General features: G+C 35.7%; 5 protein-coding genes across 6 annotated transcripts; 3 read left to right on the top strand and 2 right to left on the bottom strand.

Annotated features, from left to right (window-relative positions):
- Nucleotides 1-694: 694 nt before the first annotated feature.
- LOC106348879 (RNA demethylase ALKBH9B-like) lies at nt 695-3,094 on the bottom strand. Its single transcript, XM_013788740.3, has 6 exons — nt 2,848-3,094; nt 2,174-2,641; nt 2,001-2,086; nt 1,404-1,714; nt 1,241-1,312; nt 695-1,143 (listed from the first exon to the last, which is right to left on the bottom strand). Exons 1-6 carry the CDS (start codon nt 3,005-3,007, stop codon nt 921-923), a joined length of 1,320 nt encoding a protein of 439 aa, XP_013644194.1. The 5' UTR covers nt 3,008-3,094; the 3' UTR covers nt 695-920.
- Nucleotides 3,095-3,249: 155 nt separating this feature from the next.
- Nucleotides 3,250-5,451, top strand: LOC106446707 (oral-facial-digital syndrome 1 protein-like). 2 transcript variants are annotated; one of them, XM_022694359.2, is made up of 3 exons: nt 3,250-3,388; nt 3,941-4,657; nt 5,022-5,451. In XM_022694359.2, exons 2-3 carry the CDS (start codon nt 3,957-3,959, stop codon nt 5,194-5,196), a joined length of 876 nt encoding a protein of 291 aa, XP_022550080.2. In that variant the 5' UTR covers nt 3,250-3,388; nt 3,941-3,956; the 3' UTR covers nt 5,197-5,451. The 2 variants fall into 2 exon arrangements, with proteins under 2 accessions (XP_022550080.2, XP_048601035.1); XM_048745078.1 differs by having other exon boundaries at nt 3,265-3,388; nt 3,953-4,657.
- Nucleotides 5,452-11,042: 5,591 nt separating this feature from the next.
- On the top strand, nt 11,043-12,205 carry LOC106446855 (protein SMALL AUXIN UP-REGULATED RNA 10-like). The gene has a single exon (XM_013888697.3). The coding sequence runs from the start codon at nt 11,420-11,422 to the stop codon at nt 11,732-11,734; it is 315 nt and encodes a 104-aa protein (XP_013744151.1). The 5' UTR covers nt 11,043-11,419; the 3' UTR covers nt 11,735-12,205.
- Nucleotides 12,206-14,634: 2,429 nt separating this feature from the next.
- On the bottom strand, nt 14,635-18,772 carry LOC106446939 (filament-like plant protein 5). The gene is given in 7 exon segments (XM_048745077.1): nt 14,635-15,141; nt 15,652-15,700; nt 15,802-15,828; nt 15,831-17,139; nt 17,444-17,642; nt 17,727-17,870; nt 18,564-18,772. Coding segments are annotated over 6 exon segments (2,061 nt in total). The 5' UTR covers nt 17,841-17,870; nt 18,564-18,772; the 3' UTR covers nt 14,635-14,778.
- Nucleotides 18,773-19,249: 477 nt separating this feature from the next.
- LOC106447022 (60S ribosomal protein L8-3-like) lies at nt 19,250-20,797 on the top strand. The gene is made up of 2 exons (XM_013888902.3): nt 19,250-19,767; nt 20,299-20,797. Exons 1-2 carry the CDS (start codon nt 19,328-19,330, stop codon nt 20,633-20,635), a joined length of 777 nt encoding a protein of 258 aa, XP_013744356.1. The 5' UTR covers nt 19,250-19,327; the 3' UTR covers nt 20,636-20,797.
- Nucleotides 20,798-21,065: the final 268 nt, after the last annotated feature.

Raw genomic sequence — 21,065 nt, 5'->3', positions numbered from 1 at the left:
ATTGTAATAGGTTATATAACAGTAATTTATCTTTTCTAAAATCTTAAACAAATTGGTAAAAAAATATTTAATATTTTTTTAATTATAAATAAAAAGGAGATTTATAAAATAGAATGTTTTCCTTTTTAAAACATCTTACCAAAATAAAATTTTAATGACTTATTTAATAAAACATTAAATTAGTACATAAAAACATGTATAATGTTGTCATTGATTCGATTGATGTATTTAACTTTCATTTCTTTTTACTTTTCATTTATTATTTCGGATTGTGTTCAGTTTAAATGTTTATATATAATATTTTCTCTAATCTTTATTATAAAGTTTATAACAACTCATCTATGCACCATGATTATAAAATACAAATATTAACTTGAACTTATGTTTGAAAACGGATTTTAATTATAAAATAAATCTGAAACAACATATGCACAAAACAATCATAATACTATAATAAAATGATTTATTATTTTATGGTTTTTATTAAATTAAAACATCAAACAAAAATCCGTTGCAACGCAACGACTCATATCTTGTATAAAGTATATTTTATTTAACTACATATTTTATCTGAGTTTTCGTTTGGTTTTCTTAATCCTATATTATAAAACTTCGATAACCTTCTCCATTTTAAATCTAGAATATAAAACCTGCTAGTGCATTTTAGAAGTGTTACATTTACTTTCAGCCGTGGTTTATGAGTTATCCTTTATTCTATTATTTGGTAAAATAAATAATTAAGTTCGTATTACAAACATAAAAATATAACAAACAGAAAGCAAATTCTATACTCAAACATTGTCGGAGCTAGTATTATTACTATGAACCTTGGGTCTATAAGCTGTGTTAGGAGAGCGTCGTGAACTTCCACTTCTTCTACTTGATGATGACCACTCTCGACTCTCGGAACGATGATAACCTCAACTCGACTCACGATGCTTGCATTGACCACCTGCTCGACTGTTGTAGTTACCACCGTTTTGGTCATTGTTCCATCTTGAAGCGCTAATGGCTGCAACAGCAGGAGGAGTGCTCTGCGTGGTCTGTTCGTACGGCAACGGCTTGATCCCTTGCAAATCGGGATCAGGAGTGAACCCAACTGGTCTTTTGGACTCGTCCATTTTCCTAAACGTGATCGATATCCTAAAAGCACAACCAGGCAACACACAAAAACAGAATGAGAAAGTGCACACCGAACATAAACGTTACCAAAAGTTCATTTAGGTGTCCAAATAGTTACCTCTTCTGAGGAACCGCAGGTACACAATGCTTAGCTACATCTGCACCATTACCCTTCAACACAAGAACTGATCTGTGAAAGAAAAAAAAAGCGTAAGCCATAGAAATTTTAGTAGAAAATTATCGAAGAGAGTGTGGCAAACCAATGCATAGAGCTTTCTTACCCGACAGGAAGCGGCAACGAGTAAGAACCAGAGAATTCACCAGGTCCATCGATTTTGAGATTAGCTCCAAAGAGTATATCGCACTCACTGAGGAATGAGACTGTGCAGAAAGGTCGTAGAAAATCGTGGTTATCGATATGAGGAGGTATGCAATCACCTTCGTCATATATATTGACGATACAACTATCAGGTACACACGTTGGAGGAAGCACATGCCACCCGACCAATCTTCTGATTATTACTTTGAAAAGTAATGGTATTGGATCAACAGCTCCGTGTTGAAGGATCCCTGGTGGGTTTCCCGCTTTGTCCTGTAGAAGAAAAAAAAAACAGAAAGTAAAAACTCTTACCACATTGATTAGATAGAGACCGGTCATGGGCAAAATCCAATGAAATATTGACCTTAGGCCCCTAATTTTTTTTTGAAAAATGATTTAGGCCACTAAACCTCTCCAAAAATGATTTAGGCCACTAAATCTGTTTTAAGAGAAAAAAGAGTAAATTTTTAATAAATAGTCTATGCCTCCCTCAACCTTATGGCCAGCCTAACCAAAGTTGATGAAACTGTAAGAAAAAAGAAAGAAAGATGTCACTTACTGTTGCGTAGTTGTAACAACATCCGAATTGAATAGTAACTCTTCCTTTGCCTCTCATCCACTTATGCGGAGCAGTGAAAGTACGTTCTATAGATACACGAATAAAACAAGATATTAGTACACGTTAAGAGTTTCAATGATTGGCATTATATGCTTAGAAACTAACTAACTAACCTTGGAGCTCTCCTTTGCGACCCTTCTCTTGTAGCTCATAGACATAATCAACGATCCTTTTCTGCTCAGCAGCGCTGAAAACACCGGTATGCAATTCAAGTCCATCGAGGATATCAACGCGTCTCCCTTTAACTTTCTCGTAACAGCTAAACACTTTCATCCTCTTCACGTTAATGAACCGATACTGCTCTCTTTCATCCCTAGACAACTTACGCTTCTGAGGAGTCTTCGTCCAGTCTTCACTCACCTTCTGCTCTTCTTCCTCTTCTTCTTCATTAAGCCCATCCTCTTGTGTCATATCAGCCCATGACATTTTAGGACTCGTCGTTACAGAAGCATTGAACTTGCCGTCACGGTCATCCTCTACGTTACGATCGGTTTCTTCAGAATCCATGTCTTCCACCACCAGATGAGTAATCGGTTTGTCATCTCTAGAAACAGTCTCTGAGTTGTTATTACAAGAATTCTCTGTAATAAAGAAAAAACAATATTAGACATAACAGGAAAAAAAAACACAACCATCTCTATACTAACTGATCATATTGTATTCAAGAGTGCAATAAATTTGGAAAATTTCCAGAACACAGCCAATCAGAAACAAGCAAGCACAACGTTCGTGGCTAGTATGATGTTTCCGTTTGAACAGAACGGATAAGAATAAGAATCACTGAAACCTGGATGTAGAGAACGGATTCGACGGGAGAGAACATGGACGCAGTCTGAGCAGAGATCTCTAGATAAGAAAGGCAGCCAAGTGGTTAGAAACTCCGAAGCGATCTTGAGATCCGATGGCTGATACTTGCCGAGGAAAAGGTCGTCGTCGAGTGGCTCCATTATCTTTTTATCACACACGAAGAATCGCACAAAAAAACAGTTTCGGTTTGTACGGACCGAGTGATATTCGTAGGTTCGTTTACTTTCTTTTTGGGGCGGACTATAAAACCCACTAGGGGTAGTTTCGGTATTTATCTACAGTCTGTTATGACACGCCGACGGCACTTATGATCCTTGTGGGCTTCAAAGCCCATTAGTTAAAATCTGATAACAGCCCGACACCATTAATTATAATTGGGGTCTAAATCTGATTATTATTATTCCAATTTCTCGAACGCAAACTCTTTCAGACATGTTTGGTCTTAAACTGGTTCATCTCCCTTAATCTCTGTAATTATCTCTGCCAATCGGCGACAGACTCGAATCAAACCTAATCTTCTGGTAATCGTACGGATCCTTATTTTGTGCCATAAGTTTGTTCATTTTCGTTCTAGATTCGTGCTCACGACCATTCGATCTCAACTACAGTCACGGTTTCTCTTGGTGAATTTAGCTTATCTTCTTCGTTTGTCTGTTTCATGTTTCGACTCTAGTGTGTTAAATATGGCTCGTGCTTGTTTTCAAATCAATACCACTGATCATGGTGTCTAATTCACCATAGTTTGTTGATGCTCGTGTTCAGTTGGTTGTTTCTGAGACTGTCCAAATTGTTTCAAAATCAGTGGAAAGGGTTCTGTATGATTAGTGTTGTTGCTCTTAGATATTAGATGACTTATCTTCTGAAGCTACTTTTTATATATTTTTTAATTGCTTATGTCTTGATCTTCATATCAATCATTGTCATTGCTTAGTCAATAGGAGGCTTACTTACTTAACACATTATTATGAGCACCATTTGATATTCTTTTTTTTTTCTATGTCAACCAACCAACCTACTAGATAATGTTGTTTTTAGTTTGGATTCTCAAGCTTTTCTTTTTTATTCATTTTGAGTTTTGGACAAAGAGTTATGGCTGCTGCACATGATTCATCACCAAGAGAAGACCTTGAGTTAAAATTTGGTCAACTGCATATAGATTATAATTCACAAGCTGAGGAGTTAGGTGTTCTACTGGATAGGGTCAAATCAGCTGCAGAAAGCTTGCACATTCTGAGGTCAAAAGCTAGGATCTTGGCCGTTCCTGGTGCTGAGCAGCTAGAACTAGAAGATGATGGTTCAGTTTCTGAAGTGGTCAAGGACATCATCAGTCTTCTGACTTTTACTGGAACTAGCAAGAACCAAGACTCCTTGGTTGTTACAGAGGATGGAGCTATGCTCCAGTCCATACAGATGGTTGCTGATGTCCTGGAGTCTCTTCTGAGGAGGGCCGCAGCGGCGGAATCCGAAGCGTCGTTTCAGAAGGAGAGGGTGATCATCAGTGAGGAAGAGATTAGAAGGAAGACGGTCCAAATCGAGAATTTGTCATTGAGGTTAGAAGAGATGAAACAGATTGTACATGAGAATAAAGATGTTCTCGATGAAACAGTGGAGATAATCAAGAAACTGGTTGAAGATAGTAGGAAGGATAGAGAGAAAGCTGTTGAGAATGAAGAGGAGCTCCGCCGTGTGAAGACAGAGTTTGAGTCGCTTACAAATTATGTTAATACTTCCACCAATGTTGTGGAAACACTTCTTTCGTCGGAGAGGCAGTTCCAAACTATCGAAGCACGGTGAGTCTAAATCTCTCTTTTTGTTATGCAACTCTAAGCTCTTTTGTGTAAATGATGAGACAAGGTTTGTGATTGTTCAATTACAAATTGTGTAAAGAAATGTCTAGGATAGCTTAAAAAACGGAAAAATTAAGAAACTAGTTAAATGTTCAAATTTGCTCTTGTTTGGCTATTATAATTGCATAACATTTATTGTTTATCTTAGTTTAATTAGGAGCAAAAAGATAAATTAATAGAAAAAGTTGAATTAAATTCATAAAATGACACTAATTTTGTAACAAAAATTTTATGCTACAACGACGCTTAATTTGAAACGGAGGGTAATTTGAAACGGAGGGAATGTGTTTTCTTATTGTGAAAGCAGGCTGGTTGCCAAGTCTGCACAGCTGGAAGGTGAGAAGGCGCAGAAAGAGGTAGAGGTTCAAAAGCTGATGGAGGAGAACGTGAAGCTAACCGCTCTTCTTGACAAGAAAGAAGCGCAGCTTCAAGCCTTGAATGAACAATGCAAAGTCATGGCTTTGAATGCTTCAAACATCTGATTCTGCATCTCTTATCTCTTGGCAAAAGAAAGGATCATTCGACGTAGTAGCCGTACTTAATTTGCTAATGGCCCTATGGGATTCTTATGTATGACATTCTGGTAACTCTGTACAATCATGGCTTTGAATAAGCAAGTAAAAGTTGATCCGTTTGGCTACTCATTTGTTAATAGTTTATGCTTCTTTGTTGGTATTGTCTCTGGACATATGCATCAATTGCTCTATATGATATAATGAAGTTTAGTCTCTGAAGAATCTTCAGTACAATTACTTTAGACAATGATGTAGATTGTAGATAACGCTTTAAGAATGTCAAACTTGGATACATGAATATAATGTTTTGACTTAGTATCTTAAAAGAGAGGTTGTGCATATCTCTTCTTCCTTATGGAGTCATATCATCAAAACCAAACTTTCCACAAATTAATCATGTTTTCGTTGTATAGAAGAAAAAATCAGTGGGAGAATACAAGTAGAAAGGATCAAAATATTCTTCCAGTATTGTGACATGGACAGGCATTGTCTCCTATATAAATAAGATGTAAAATAAATAATTTCTCCTATGGTCATTTTCAGTCACAGAACATGAGAGTATATCCACCGATTCTAGGCAATTACAAACAGGAGACACCTTGAAGTGACTTCTTTTAGTCTCTCTAAATCTGGAAGAATAAACACATTCACTTCATTTTTTCCTAGGCAAGGAGAAACTGGAGTACAAATTGTGATACTGACAGTTACCAGGGGAGACTCACATCAAATGTGACATGAAAACTGCAAAAAGAGTTGTAATTGGTTCAACGACCGAAGAAAATGCTATATACTCTAGTTAGAACATGGTGGTGGTAGAAAAAACTTCTCTCGTCATAAGTGATCCAAAATCAAATTTGTGGCTTAGAGTTTATTGGGTATATGTCAGCTTGTGGTGCTAAAGACGTTGCTGAGTTGTTGTTAGAAGGTAAGTGCCACATGGGAGAGTCATATATTTATTTGCAGACAATGGATCCTACAGTGTTTAGGGGATATGAGGAAAGACTTTGCTGAGTTGTTGTTAGAAGGTAAATGCCACATGGGAGAGTCATGTCTATTTTTGCAGACATGGGTCCCTACAGGGTTTGAGGGATATGAGCAACTCTTTTGTGAATTTCTTTAGTTGTACTATTGTGGAGTTAGCACAGACATTTTTATATCTCTTAGTTTAACTTTTTTTTTTGTCAGCCTTTGTTTAATATCTGGATGTATATATATTTATATATCTTTTTAATTTCTTCCATTGTTTTTTGAGGTATTAATCTTAGCAGCTAATCCTTCACAAGTTTTGGACAGGAAACTGAGTTTGTAGGAAATTTGATTGAGGAAAAAGCTTTCTATATATATATATATATATTAAAAATTTAAAAGTATTATTTCTTCACAATTCCGTTTTACAATTGGAATGAAAAATAACTTGTAGGAGGAATATGGGATTTTTATTTTGAGAACAATATGGAGAATTTTTTCAATTGACTTTCAATTATCTTTATGTTTTAAATATTCACATATTAGGATATATATAAGAAAAAAAAAATCTTAGTTTCAAATATTCTTTTATGCATTTTGTCGTTAGGAGCTGTCCATTTTATAATTTTTGAATTCGAAATCGGGGGAAAATAAATATATCAATTATGATAGTATTTGTTTTATGCATTTTGTCGCTACGTGCTGTCCCTTTTGTAGTTTCAAATATGAACAAAAATATTCAGGACAAACAAAAACAATTTTTAATTCTATCACCGAAGCCTCCTCCTGATAACTACATCACATATCATACGTTACAAAACCAATTAGCCTCTTTTGCATTATTCTTTAAATGTGTTTTTTAAGAATATTAAATGTGTTTTTTAAGATCTAGTCTTTTAGACATGTTACTGTAGAAGGTGTAAAAAATACTGACATTATTAAGCTGCCAAAGCATAAGTATCTCAATTTAGTTTAGACAGAGATCCCAGCTTAATAAATCACAAAATTCAAGCATGTTTCAAATGTAAATATTTTGCATTTGTGTTTAGTATATAAAATGTGAGGTCTAAAACACGTTGTAATTTGACACACGCAACCTAAATACAATCAAAGGTGTCTTATATAATTAAATCTGCGTGATCAGTTGGGACAGATTTCCACATGCGACGGCTGGCCTTTGTTGACTATCCTATACGTAAAATAGAAACAATCAATTGCCAAAATACACTGGCGAACAAGAGGGCAGAGAGAAACAAATGCTATGTGTGTGCTTGATTGGTTATCCTAAAAGTTCCTAACTACTAGTAATAATGAAAACTGATGTTGAACTCTATATATGTCTAGGGATTGTAACTAATAGTTTTATGAATAATGAAGGGAATAGAGACCTTAAGAACCTTTAACCTAATGTAAACTTCAAAAATCTAATACTATTAAATTAGGTTAACTCTTTTTTTTCTTAGTGTATCAAACCTAAAATAACTGTAGTGTAAATTGAAAGACTCTTTCAAAAACTCCGAAGATGTTGAATAATTTTTAACAACAAATCCGATCAAATAAGATTATAATAGATAGGATCATAGCCATTAACACGTAAATAAAAAAAAAATCAAATATGTCACAATTTGGGTTAAACGTCAATACAATTTAGAGTTAAAGAGTCTAGAGAATTATTATTGTGGAAAAGAGGGGCAACGATGATGATGAATTGGGTGTGGGGTAGGGAAGAGTGTAAGGGATCATGTCTACGACGAGTTATAACCACAACAGAAGCGCCAATTCAGGACAGCCATATGTGTTGACTGTTGTTCCTTTCATTATATATATTTCATTTCCACCTGATCAATTCTCTCGCTGTCTCCTGGTCCTTTGTCCCTACACACACTATCTCTTACTTCGACGTCTTTATTTTTTTCCTCTCTTCCATTTTCACTAATAGTGTCATTTTTAACGTTTTTCATGTAGTTTTAAGAAGACACAATGCCTGATCTGTTGTTGGTTTCTTTCCGATCACCGGCTCCGGCTGCTCTCTTAGAGCCGGAGTCGAATTTTCTTTTGTTTTCCGTGACGGAGAGAAATTTTTGATCGGTACAATCTTCTTCTAGGCGTCTTCGGTTAGATCTTAGATCTATCTGTGCGGATCTGATTCTCTATCCAGTATCTTTAGCCTTTTGTTGTTGCATGTATGTCTTGAGATTTCTTGGGTCTTCTCTGGTTTCGATCTTCTGTCTCCTTGCCCTTTGCATGCGACAGAATCCGGAGTCGATTGCAACTGCTCCTTGTCATTTACCATTTGATCTGATCGAGATCTTCTTTCGTCAAGCTTCAAGTTGGTGTTTAAAGTCGTCTCCTCATCGACATCGCCTTATCCGGTTTGAAGACTATGTAAATAGATTGTCCAGTTGTCTCCTGGGTCTTGAAGCTTTGTTCTTTATCCTGTTTGGGCTATTCTCTATAGGAGGTTGCGTATCTCGGTGGTTTGATCAAGCTTTGTCTCCATCGGTTTGTCTATTCCCAAGATTCTCTTTTAAAGTTTACATGCTAAATAGTTCTTAATGTGTTCTGGATTTAGTTGATTGTCCCTTGATGTTCTAGAAGTTTGATTGTGTTTTGTTTGTTTCTCAGTTTATGTTCTTGTTTCATCTTGTCTCCCTCTTGTGGGCTAATGTTTCCGGGGATATATGTTTATTCCGCCGGACTTATGGTTGTGTTCTTATGTATAAGTTCTTGATGTAATCTTCTGAATCAATATAATCAATCAGTGTTTAAAAAAAAATAAGAAGACACAATGCCTCCCCTGTTTAATGTTTCAGTTGAAGCCAAATTCTTAATCTATTTTCTTATTGTCGATTGAAAGATCTTCTTCCTTAGATCTTTCTTTTGTCCTTATTTCTGTAAGTTCCTTAAGACAATACAAATCTTTTTTTAAATTGTTTTGAGAGTTGAAAGCATATCTAAAGAACCTAAGTATTGTACTCTTTTTTTTCTAACACTGACCAGTTGATCTATTAATTTCAAATATATATATCTTTTCAAAAAAAATATTTCAAATATATATACATATACATATACATCGTATTTGTATTTGTTTGAATAAGCAGAAGAAGAAAAACATATTAATGCCTTCAGTCAGAAAAAAAAACATATTATGCTAATTCTTGATTACTCAAAAAAAAAACTATTGATATACGGGCATACGTACCCTAATGTCACATAAGTTTTGGTAATTCATCAATCATCATACATATAAGATGATCATGTTGGGGTTGATGTTTTGACTTCATGTCTATAACATATGTTCCAACCATTACAAACAAATAAAATTTGTAAGCAATAAACTGATTGTAATCAAATAAAAGTCGGTTAGGTGACAAAATAGTGTAGAGACTGCCAAAGAGTCATTTTCAACCAACCTTTTAGATTTTCCTTTTTTGGCTATCAAGTTCTATATACACGATATATCAAGTTCTACCACGCAAAATTTGCAATAATTAGATTGGAATGATCACAAATCCAAAGGTGAAATATTTTGTGGATGCTGATTGATCCATCAGATTGAAATGAAATGAATAAAAATAAGGGAAATAACTGAACAGAAAAGGAAAGAAGTACGTGGAACACAAGGTGTCGGAGGAATCAGATGAGAACTTGCATGGATTTGATACTATCAATTAAACAAAAGATTAGGCACCAACCTAAGCATCTGTTTTCGTTTTCAAATTTTCACATGGGGACAATTTATTATATTTTTAGCTATATATGTTTTTCTTTTCTCGTACATTTATTAATTATATACATAGTTCATATTTGAAATGTGAATATACTATAAGAAAAAAGCTATCAAAAACAACTGAACCAAGCTGAAATTGCAACAGAATTTAAGGTGGTTTTTCGAATGGGACTGAATTTGTTGGGATGGCCGATATTTCATATAATATATATTCAGTTCGTCACCAGATATGTAACAGTGAACTTTGCAATAACCATTATATTCTCAATTAAAACTGGTTTATCGACTTCAACCAAGAAAAAAATTATAAAACCACCGAACTACAATCATTTTGTGTAATTTATTCCATATTAATTTATAGGTATATAAGAAGAAGCGAGAACGAATGGGCATTAAAGTGTTGGCAACTCTAGTTGTAGCAAAAGGCATGTGATATTGCAAGTACGTACTTTGGTTCACACCCCTTTATACTTCGTCCGTAATCCCTTTGCAACGGAATCAATTTACGACAAAACGGGTATATATAACATATTAACGGCCATACTATGTTTTCGTTGATTTATATGAACATATTAGTTGTAATAAACTTGGAAGTTTCAGTAGAGACAGAATCTGAACAAGAGTGTATATTAAGTGGAGAGAAAACTGACAATACTCATATTAATTTGTAGAGTTGTGTCTAGATAACAACACAAAGAGGGAGACACTGTAGGGCATTGTTATAGTGTCCCTACCTTATTTATAAGACTTCTAGTTTTATTTATTTAATTTGTATGCATTCTTTCACATTTCCCGTATGGCTTTTGTCTCTGAATTGCCTTTGTTTCCTACATCCCACATGATATTTGCTTTCAATTACATAAATTAAAAAATCCATTTTTTAATTTTCTTTGATAAATTGATAGGGCTGTATATATATATATATATATATATATATGTAGAATTATAAGAAACTTTTGGGGTGTTAACCCTGAGTTCAAACCTTAGACTATCTGTCTAGGGAATTTGTCTAGAGGCTTATGAAAGAAAGAAAGCTAACCATGTAAATAAACGTTGGACGCTAAAGTGTTTGGATTTAGAAAGTATTTTGAGTTTGTTAAATTTATATGTTATGCGGGTTTGTGGTTTGCATTAATATGATTGATCACCAAGGAAAACACAACATGTGTTTCTGCATTGAATTAGTCGTTGTTGTGTACATAATACATATAACCTAGTCACAAATTATATTTTCTAAAAGTCATAAGTATAACTTAAAAATCTATGTGAATAGAAAACACATCTTTATATATATATATAAGATTTTTTTTCTTTAAAATTTATTAAACTCTTCCAGTTTTTCTCTCTCTCATTGCGCCCTTATATAACCCTCCATTCCTCCCCACCACCTTCACATCCACACCTTTCTTTCAAACATACCAAACTCTCTCTCTCTCTCTGTTCTCTCATTTTCTCTCACTCTCTATCAAAGTTAGGTTTCAATAAGCTCAACTCATGGCGATAAAGAAGTCGAACAAAGTGGCAGCGTCTCAAGCAGCAACTATAAAGAAACTCTTGAAGAGATGCTCAAGTCTTGGAAAGAAGAATCAAGGTAATTGCTACTTCAGCGACGTACCGAAAGGTCACTTCCCGGTCTACGTCGGTCAACAAAGAAGTCGTTACGTGGTCCCAATCGCATGGCTAGCTCATCCAGAGTTTCAGACACTCCTCCAACTAGCTGAGGAAGAGTTTGGGTTTGAGCACGAGATGGGTCTCACTATCCCTTGTGATGAAGCCGTCTTTCAATCACTCATCTCCATGTTCAGATAGAACTCAATCTCGAGAGAGACTGATTTAACTCTCAATTGGTAAACTCTCGAGATTATGATCCCCTTAAAGGGTTTGATCACATTATCACACTTTAGACTGGGAAGACAGAAACGTCAAACTCTATTATCAAGAAAATCAAGAAACAAGGAATAATAAATATATAATATATATTATGGGATTTAGGTTTTTTCTATTCTCTTAAGAAGACGGAAGCAAATGGTGGGCATGGCGTCAAGCATCGACTCAAGATTTGTGACTATGCCAATGTATCTAACAGTTAGTTTAATTAACCACTCTCTTCGAATTTTTATCTTTCCTATGTATTATTTTCGGTGTCTTGTCTATTTCGAATATTTTGTATATTGGGTGGGCGACTTTTCCCTCAAGTCAACGTGTATTGTTGACCGTTGGTTCTTGAGAGGAATAGCTAGTTTACTTGTATTGTTTTGAATCAATAAATTTTATTTTCTTGTTTATAATTTTACTTATTAATGTTCTATCCGTCATACAATAATTGAACTTTGTGGTTATTGGTTGTTGTATTTTAATGGATTTGAAAATCCGAATTAAATCTAGCGTTATTGGTTCTATGAATTTCAAATCTATATTAAAATCATGTGTTATTGGTTTAATGATTCATAAATTCTATATCAAATCAAGTGTTATTCAATCATACGGATTTACTAATAAATTTGATTTTATAATTGATTTGAATGTATTTGTTTGGATTTTTGTTAAAAATACAAAGACTCAAATCCGAGGGAAAACCTCCGGATTTGTAAATATTAATCCAAAAAAATTTAAAAATCTGTATATTTTACTTGAATTTATAAATATTACATGGATTTCTAAATCAATCAAAATATATAAACCAGTAACACCTCCGATTACCAAAGAATGATGATCAAAAGTCATTTAAGTAAAGGAGTTACTTTGACAAAAATAAATGTTTCCACGGCTAGGTTGTGTATTATGTCTGTATGCAAACATAATAATTTTTTTTACTAAATATCACTGCGGTGAAAATATCAGAATAAAACACACAAGAAAACAAGAAAATGCATGTTGGCAAAATATTCTTCCTTCGCATATCGATGATATCTTTTCAGGCAAAAATATTTACGTTATCCGGAACTATATTAACTTTGTTGGTAAAACCTTATGTTCTAAAGTCTAAAGAAATAGATACCAAGTTCGAATCTTAACAGCTGTAGAAGGAAGATTTAACAACCGGTTATTGTTCCTGGTCTGAAGAGATTATAGATTTTGGTCCATAATTTCATGCAGTAAAAAAAAAATCATGAGGGTCTATCAACCATAATTGGCCAAACATGAATGATTTACCAGTTTTGGGTCTAGTCTTGTTTCTACTACATCTGTACATAACGTAATGATCGGTTCCACGATTAAGGAGAGTCAATATTTTTGTATAAATGTACTTTCATTTATTCCATAGTTTATTAAAATAAGAATTTTGGACAATGTTTTATGCACTCATGCATCATATATGTTTATTCAATATTGTTTGTTAAGATATTTTTTTTATTCCAGATATAATATCGAAACAAGTCAACAATATGTGTGTTTGAAAATGTGTTTGGAGAGGTGAGTTGTTGTTTGAAAGGCAGAACATGTAAGCCACAATGTCTCGCCTATCTTGACTCTCATCTTCCTCTTTTTTTTTTTTTTTTTTTTTGCTAACCGAGTATCCTGGCCCCACCGAGGTGGTCCAGACTAGAGACCGAAGTGAGCAAGGACGCTGCCAGGGCGTCACCATGTGGCTCACCGTGTAACGGTCTTCGGTCTCGGATGCTGCAGCCCATATGTAAATTCCGCAGTGGCCAAGGCTCGAACCCAGGGGCGGGCACTCCAGCTGGAGCTCCTATACCACTAGACCAAAGCAACTTGGTTATCATCTTCCTCTTCTTTATTCTTTGTTTCTTTATATTCTATATATGAATTTTGCAGTTTAATCCAATAAGCACACAGAGTTATCATATATTCTGGTTTAAATAAGACTACCAAACGACACAAATAAATTCCAATAATATAGTCATCAGAACACAAAACCAAATAAGAAGAAAGAAGAAAAGTATTTGTCGGTACAAACTCAGGCTTGCCCATACTCTCAGCTTGCTTTTGAGTTTATACCTGCCTGCTTGATATTGATAAGCATTATCTGTTATGTTTTCTGTCCGTTTACAAACTTCTTTCATAATTTTATTTATAAAATACTTACATTATTGTATTTGTGCTGCATGGGCCTCACGTAACTACTTGCATTTTGTCTGAAAATATTATATGTAGAAAATTAATATAAACGCCGGGACAGAATAGCCTAGTGGTAACACTAGAGTGAACTGGATCCCAAGGCACCCGGGTTCGACTCCTCCGGGATTCCAGAGAGCAACCCAGTTTCAAAAAAAAAAAAAAAAAAAAAAAAAAAATTAATATAAACCAATGCTAGCTCCCTTTAGAAAAGCTTTCTTTATTTCTCTGCTATATTAGTTTCATTGATTTTCACATTCAGATTTTCAAATATCATACATAGGGTAGGAACATCATTTCAATATATCTTCATATTGACTGAACATAGTTTTACCATTTAATGAATTTCCACCTACATACATTTATTATTGTTGAAAAATATGAAATAGCAATTTCAAATTAATTAGAGACTTTTTTTGGCCTCCAGTTGTGCTATCTTGATTTTTATGCATTGAGATTTATTTAGAAAGGAAAGGACAAACAAATAAATATTTTGTTATGTTATTTATGTTTGGTTTGGTTTTGTATTTAGTAAAATTCTAATTTAGCCTCGGTTAGGGTCCGGTTTAATTCATTTTCAGTAAGTTCAGAGTTTTAATTTGTTGAGTCTTGATGTTGTGTGGACTGTAGAGTAAGTAATAAGACAAAGATTGATTTCCACTAAACTGGTATCTTCTCACACACTTAAAAACGCATATAAACCTATACACATATGAAGAAGGAAGATGAAGATGAAACGAACGAGCAGATAATGAGCGTGTTATCTCCTAGCTTTGCTAACGTCCATTGTTCTTCGATTTAGATGAGAAGAAACGGCCTAATCCACGCGTATGCTTCTCACCATCTTCTCTAGAAGATGAAGAAACCGAGCTAGACTTGATGATCGCGTCGACAGTTGGATTCACCGTGTGTCTAAAAGAGTGAGATGGCTGAATGTTATTATGATCATGAGGAAGATCGTCTTGTCCAGAGTTTGGTGTTGCCTCTGAGGCTTTGTGGTGTTGGATCTTCTTCTCAGGAGATTGAGTATTGGGAATGTGGTTGCTCTGAGGTTGCAAGGATTGTAACTGCTGGCTGAGTAAGTGAATCGTTTCTTGGCAAGCTGCAAGCTTCTCTGTTGCAGATGCTATGTCTTTCTCCTGCCAACAAGAAAGTTTTAGATTATTGTTAACTGTCAATGTTCAAGAATCGTTAGACAGTAACTAGGTGTTTTGTAGAGGACTACAACTAGGTTGATTACTAGGGGACTAAGTTCTACCTAGGGGTTAAATTATTTATATATATTTTACATTCATAAAATATTTTTGTTTTTTGATATAGTTTTAAAATTATTTTAATGAATTATCAAAACTAAATATACAAAATAAAAAAAATAGATAAATTTGTGGATATGTACTAATATTATTATTACTTAATCTAACAGATTTAAACTGATTTAGACCGATTTAAACCTGTTTAAACCGATATAGAATGGTTTAAGTTTTAAACCGATTTGAGTTATATAATCAGATTTTAAGAAAATTGTTTACCAATATGTAGCTTAGACCAATTTTTAGAACCATAACAGCATTAGAGAATTTAGGATAATAGACTAAGCAAAACAGGTGTGAAAGCTAATCTTGCCAATAAGAGAATAGTAAACAGTGTACCTGATTAGGTTGGCTTTTGGATGCTGAACCCTTTCTGCAAGTCTCATTCCTTCAATACAAAGTCATGATTAGCAAAACAAACTATGCATAACATGAAGATTATTAAACAAACTCTTAGTCTCTTGGTTTTATAAGATTTGAGTACTATACCTTTGCATTTCTTCTTGAAGGTCTTTGCACTTGATCATGTATCTTCAACCTTTTTGTCCTGAGATGACAAAACATGTTTCTCATGAGTTTCATCAGCAACTTCAAACAAAGGACTTGGGAGCTGTTTGCGTGATGATGATCCTAGCATCTCTTGGATGGAGAGTCTCATGGCTTCAACTATTTTCTCAATGCTAATGCCCTCTTGAGATTCAAATAGACTACTGATTCTTGAACGCAGAACCGTTAACAGCTGATCAAGTTCTGTATCATCCTTCTCACTGTACTTACTACTACAGGCGCTGTTGCAAGACTTTGAAGCTGAGTCATTAGCTGCTAACTTCTCAATCTCCAAGAAGTCATCCATCAACTCAAGTCTATTAGAGACCCTAGGCTTCGAGGAGCCATCAACATTTGCTTTTCTCACCTTATGAGAATCTCCTGAGGTTGCTGAGCTTCCTTCTTCATCAAATCCATCTTCCGACACCGAGGTCACACTAGGCGGATGATACTGATCATGCATCTGAGCCTCAAGAGCCTTAAGCTTCCCAAGAGTCTTGGCGCACACGTTTCTAGAAACATTCAGCTCATTGTTTTTAGAAGCTAGAAGCTCTTTAAGTGTCTGAATCTCCTCCTCCATCTCTAGTGTACGTTTAGTGAGATTTACATTCTCTCTTTTGCACTCTTCCCACTTATGATCTGTGAGTTCATGTCCTAAGCATTCAACTTCTAGCTTCATCTGAGCCATAGCACCAGGACCAGGAAGCTTCTTCCTCAGCAGCCCTCTCAGCCTCTGACACTCTCCTTCAAGCTTCGCAATCTTCTTCACTCCTTCTACATACTGCCTGTTCGCGTTCTCCGCCGACTTCAAGCTCATGTTCTTCTCCTCGTTGCGAATCTCCACTTCTTTAGAAGCCACGTGGACGTCGTACTTCAACGTACTAATCTCCTTCTCGGCTAGGTGAATATTAGTTTTTAACTTCTCAACCTCAGCTTCGGCTTTAGACTTTTCCTCCCTAATCCTTACTATCGTCTCCGACCGCTCTTGCAGTGTTCTAGTGAGCGACGCGTTGTCGGAAGCTGCTCGGTGTAGTCCTTGGTTTAGTTCTTCGATTTTTAGTTCGAGTTGGGCTTTGATCTTGTCCCAGTGGATGGTTTTAGCGAGAACCACAGCTTGCAGCTTCTGTTCGCTCTCATCTTTCACAGTCCTTATCTGTCTTGTGCACTCTTTTAGAGCATCATCCAAATGCGAGGCTCGATCCTCTGCAGTGAGCTTTAAGAGTGTAACAGATTCAAGTTGACGTTTGAGTATCAAAGTCTCTGCATCAGCCTTCTCCCATCCTAAAGAAGTAAAGACTTAACTATTTCAAAAGCAATCCAAATTTTAATATAGGTTACAAGAATGCTTAATATAACCGAAATCAAAAACTTCGGTAAGATTTTCAAAAACCAAACTAACCGAATACCAATCCGAAATTTATTTTGGGTTAATTCGGTAAGATTTATTTTAAACCAAACTAATCCGAATTACCCGAACTACCCGAACCGGCAGGCCTACCTAAGATAAAAACATTTCAGGGCTTAACATAGTGGTTTTAATGCTCTCACGCCCTTACAAGTAATCAAAGAAACTGAATAGGTTTACCTGAAACAGCTTCTTCGGCGACTTTGGCATGCTGAAGAATCAAACATTCTTTAGTGCTTAACTCTGATTGTGCAGTAGTGAGTTTTTCATTAAGATCCTTGACTTGGCTCTCAAACAGTTTGACCTGATCCTCCATTTTGCTCAAATGAGTGTATGTATCCATAGTTATCTGAACATAGTTTGTGTTCTTACACTTCTCCTGACACAACACAAAAACACTTCAATAAAGATTTATAAAATAAAGAAGAGAGCTCTGGTCTGGTCTATAATATAAAAGGCTAACCTGGTTCTCTAGAGATGCTAGGTAGGACAAAGAGGAGACATTAGTTGGCTCGTTTCCAACCACCGGTTTCTCGGTCGTGGACTTTTTCTTCCACGGCCAACTTCGACCGTCCATTTTCTCTCTGTTCCTTCTCAAGATCACACTCTGCATATTCGTTTGGAGTATAAGTTTAATAAATAACTTATTTGTTCCGACATGGGAAAAGTTTTGAAATTTGAACTAACATCCAAAAAAGGAAATAAAAAATCTTAAAACGATTTCCGTAAATGTTGCTTTCAAATACTATTATCACAACAAACAAAGAACATATCCCGCAATATTTATGCCTACAAGGTCTATAATATCTCAGCAGTGACAGTTTTGTTTTCTTGTTTTTTTTTTTTCTACAATGAATGACAACAATAAATGATTTATTTCCGAATATAGACCATATTCACCGACCTGTTTTTTTTTTCAGTTTCAAAAAAAAATAATAATGAGAGAGAAGCAAAATTCAAAATTTTACCCTAGGAATCACGTAATCTCGATCATCGTCAGTTATATAAGTTATGACAATACATAAAAAAAAACAGTTAGAAATCAAAACAAGACCAGAGTCCATGACTCAGAGTGGCTAAAGCTCAGAAAGCACCAGTTTGATGCAGCCAATTTTTTTGTATAGTTTGGACATTGACATTCAAAAGATTAGTATATGCATACAAATTGTTTATGTGTATTTTTAACATTTTACCAAAAAAGGAAATTGTTTAAGTTGTAAGCAGCTCAATAGATAGGAACGGGTCTGAGTACTACACACTAATTGACCTTAGCTTAATAAAATCAGAAAACAAAGCTTACCAAGACAAGACTTGATTCCACACTAGAACGTTTCAGAGCTGGGGAAGATCAAAGAGCATTCGTCAAGCTACAAAGAGACAGAAGAAAGGAAGAAGAAGAAAGTGGGAGGAGCGTTGTTGTGCCAGAGAAGAAGGAGCGGGTGGATGATTGATTTATGCTGTCCCTTTTCTTTCTTTTTTTCAACTTTGACGCTCCACAAACAGACAACTTCTCAATTTCAAAAGTTTATTCTTTATTTAAATCTTTTTAATGCTAACTAATTTAATAAATAAAATGGAATACGAGGAGACAGTTATCCAATGGGTGCGGGTGCACAGAAAAAACTCCTTGAAACTTGATGGATTTGACTCATCCAAGGATTCAAATTCTTCGATTTTTCCCGGTATTTATCATGGGCTTTGACTAGGCCCATTGAAAAACTCATTGTTTACTGATCCAAGTATTCAAAATCTTCTATTTTCATTTTATTTTTAGGTATGATGGGCTTTGACTGGGTTATATTAGACGCTTATACTAAGCCCAGTTATACAATACATGCAGTGTGCATAGAAAAACTCGTGGTTTACTAATCCATTCAAATCTTCTATTTTCACGGAATTTATTATATAAAGTATGATGATGGGTTTTAACTGGGCTTAGGCCCATTTAAAATAGATCCACATTAACCCCCACTAGGGTTTTGAGAGACTGTGATATAAAAAACCTGTAACCTTACTTCATTTCACTCGCCGTAAACTCAAGAAGAAGGAAGATCATCATCATCCATGGGTCGTGTCATCAGAGCTCAACGTAAGGGAGCAGGCTCCGTTTTCAAGTCCCACACTCACCACCGCAAGGGCCCCGCCAAGTTCAGGAGCCTCGACTTCGGCGAGAGAAATGGTTACCTCAAGGGTGTCGTCACCGAGATCATCCACGATCCGGGACGTGGTGCTCCGTTAGCTCGCGTCGCCTTCCGCCATCCTTTCCGTTACAAGAAGCAGAAGGAGCTCTTCGTCGCCGCCGAAGGTATGTACACCGGACAGTTCTTGTACTGCGGTAAGAAGGCGACTCTCGTCGTCGGAAATGTTCTGCCTCTCAGATCTATCCCCGAGGGAGCTGTTGTCTGCAACGTCGAGCACCATGTTGGTGATCGTGGTGTGCTCGCTAGGGCTTCTGGTGATTACGCTATCGTCATCTCTCACAACCCCGACAACGACACGACCAGGTTTGGTTTTGGATTGTTCAAATGTTATGTCTTTTTGGTTGAATTGTTATCTTATCTTAGATTCATTTGATGATGAATTAAAATGAATAGACCGGTTTATACTGAACCGATTCTAATTAAACTGGTTATGTTTCATACCGCATTAGAAGTGGTTGCTGCTAATCTTCGTGAATCATCTGGGATGACTTGAAATAATTATATAAATTGCTTTTTGGTTGTATTGAATTGTTATTATGATCTATGCTTAGCTTCTAATAGATTTGACTATAAATTTAAATGTACAGTCTGGTTTAGTATAAACCGAGTCTAGTTTAACTGTTTATGTTTCATGCCATATTAGAAATGATTGCTACAAATCTCCATAAATGATTTGATTGATTAAATTTTGGACTGCTCGAGTTCCTCATTTCAAGAATCTATTTTTCTAGTTTTTTTCTATTTTTCTAGTTGTTATAACCAATATTATAAATAATAGTTATATCTACCACCATAGCTTCTTGTTTCTGACGGTTACATGTTGTATTTTGACAGGGTTAAGTTGCCATCTGGATCGAAGAAGATTGTCCCAAGTGGATGCAGGGCCATGATTGGTCAAGTCGCTGGTGGTGGAAGAACCGAGAAGCCGATGCTCAAGGCGGGTAACGCATACCACAAGTACCGTGTGAAGAGGAATTGCTGGCCTAAGGTTCGTGGTGTGGCTATGAACCCTGTTGAGCATCCCCACGGAGGAGGTAACCATCAACATATTGGTCACGCCAGTACCGTTCGTCGTGATGCACCACCTGGGCAAAAGGTTGGTCTTATTGCTGCAAGGAGGACTGGTCGTCTCAGAGGTCAAGCTGCTGCTCTTGCCTCCAAGCAAGAATAAGGAGATAAATCTTCAGGATGATGAAGTTGTTTACTTTTTTTGTTGGATTTTTGCTGAGACCTTGTTTTGAATCCTTTAGATTTTCTATAATCTTCTTTGAGACCTTTGTCTTGAGAATTAAACCTCCATATTATCAGTTTAAATTTCGTTATTCAGTTTTGATTTCTATCTCGTTTATAGTTCTTTAACTGAAAGTTCTGAATAAACAGTGCGAAGCATCTTCATGTGATCCCTGAGTCACGATAGGCGGAGTTCGTAGTTACACAAGATTGAAATTGGTTTAACGCACCTGTAACCTGTAATATCCGCCACCCCAATAAGACCCTTAACTAATGTGATTAACTGGAACATGCTAGTGTCACACTCGAACATCATCTGCCATAGATAATAGTACAAGGCCATGGCCTGTCTAAAGCAGAGTTAAATGGAA

The sequence above is a fragment of the Brassica napus genome, chromosome C1, assembly GCF_020379485.1.
Source record: "Brassica napus cultivar Da-Ae chromosome C1, Da-Ae, whole genome shotgun sequence".
Lineage (NCBI taxonomy): Eukaryota > Viridiplantae > Streptophyta > Magnoliopsida > Brassicales > Brassicaceae > Brassica > Brassica napus.
The sequence above is the reverse complement of the archived record's forward strand: the minus strand, read 5'-3'. Positions and strand labels throughout refer to the sequence as shown.

Excerpts from the sequence above, each read along its gene's own strand:
- LOC106348879 (XM_013788740.3), bottom strand. The coding sequence starts at position 3,007 with ATGGAGCCACTCGACGACGACCTTTTCCTCGGCAAGTATCAGCCATCG. Across the intron at positions 2,642-2,847 it reads AATCCGTTCTCTACATCCAG|AGAATTCTTGTAATAACAAC; the intron begins GTTTCAGTGATT and ends TCTTTATTACAG. Across the intron at positions 2,087-2,173 it reads TCGCAAAGGAGAGCTCCAAG|AACGTACTTTCACTGCTCCG; the intron begins GTTAGTTAGTTA and ends GTGTATCTATAG.
- LOC106446707 (XM_022694359.2), top strand. The coding sequence starts at position 3,957 with ATGGCTGCTGCACATGATTCATCACCAAGAGAAGACCTTGAGTTAAAA. Across the intron at positions 4,658-5,021 it reads TTCCAAACTATCGAAGCACG|GCTGGTTGCCAAGTCTGCAC; the intron begins GTGAGTCTAAAT and ends TTGTGAAAGCAG.
- LOC106446855 (XM_013888697.3), top strand. The coding sequence starts at position 11,420 with ATGGCGATAAAGAAGTCGAACAAAGTGGCAGCGTCTCAAGCAGCAACT.
- LOC106447022 (XM_013888902.3), top strand. The coding sequence starts at position 19,328 with ATGGGTCGTGTCATCAGAGCTCAACGTAAGGGAGCAGGCTCCGTTTTC. Across the intron at positions 19,768-20,298 it reads CCCGACAACGACACGACCAG|GGTTAAGTTGCCATCTGGAT; the intron begins GTTTGGTTTTGG and ends GTATTTTGACAG.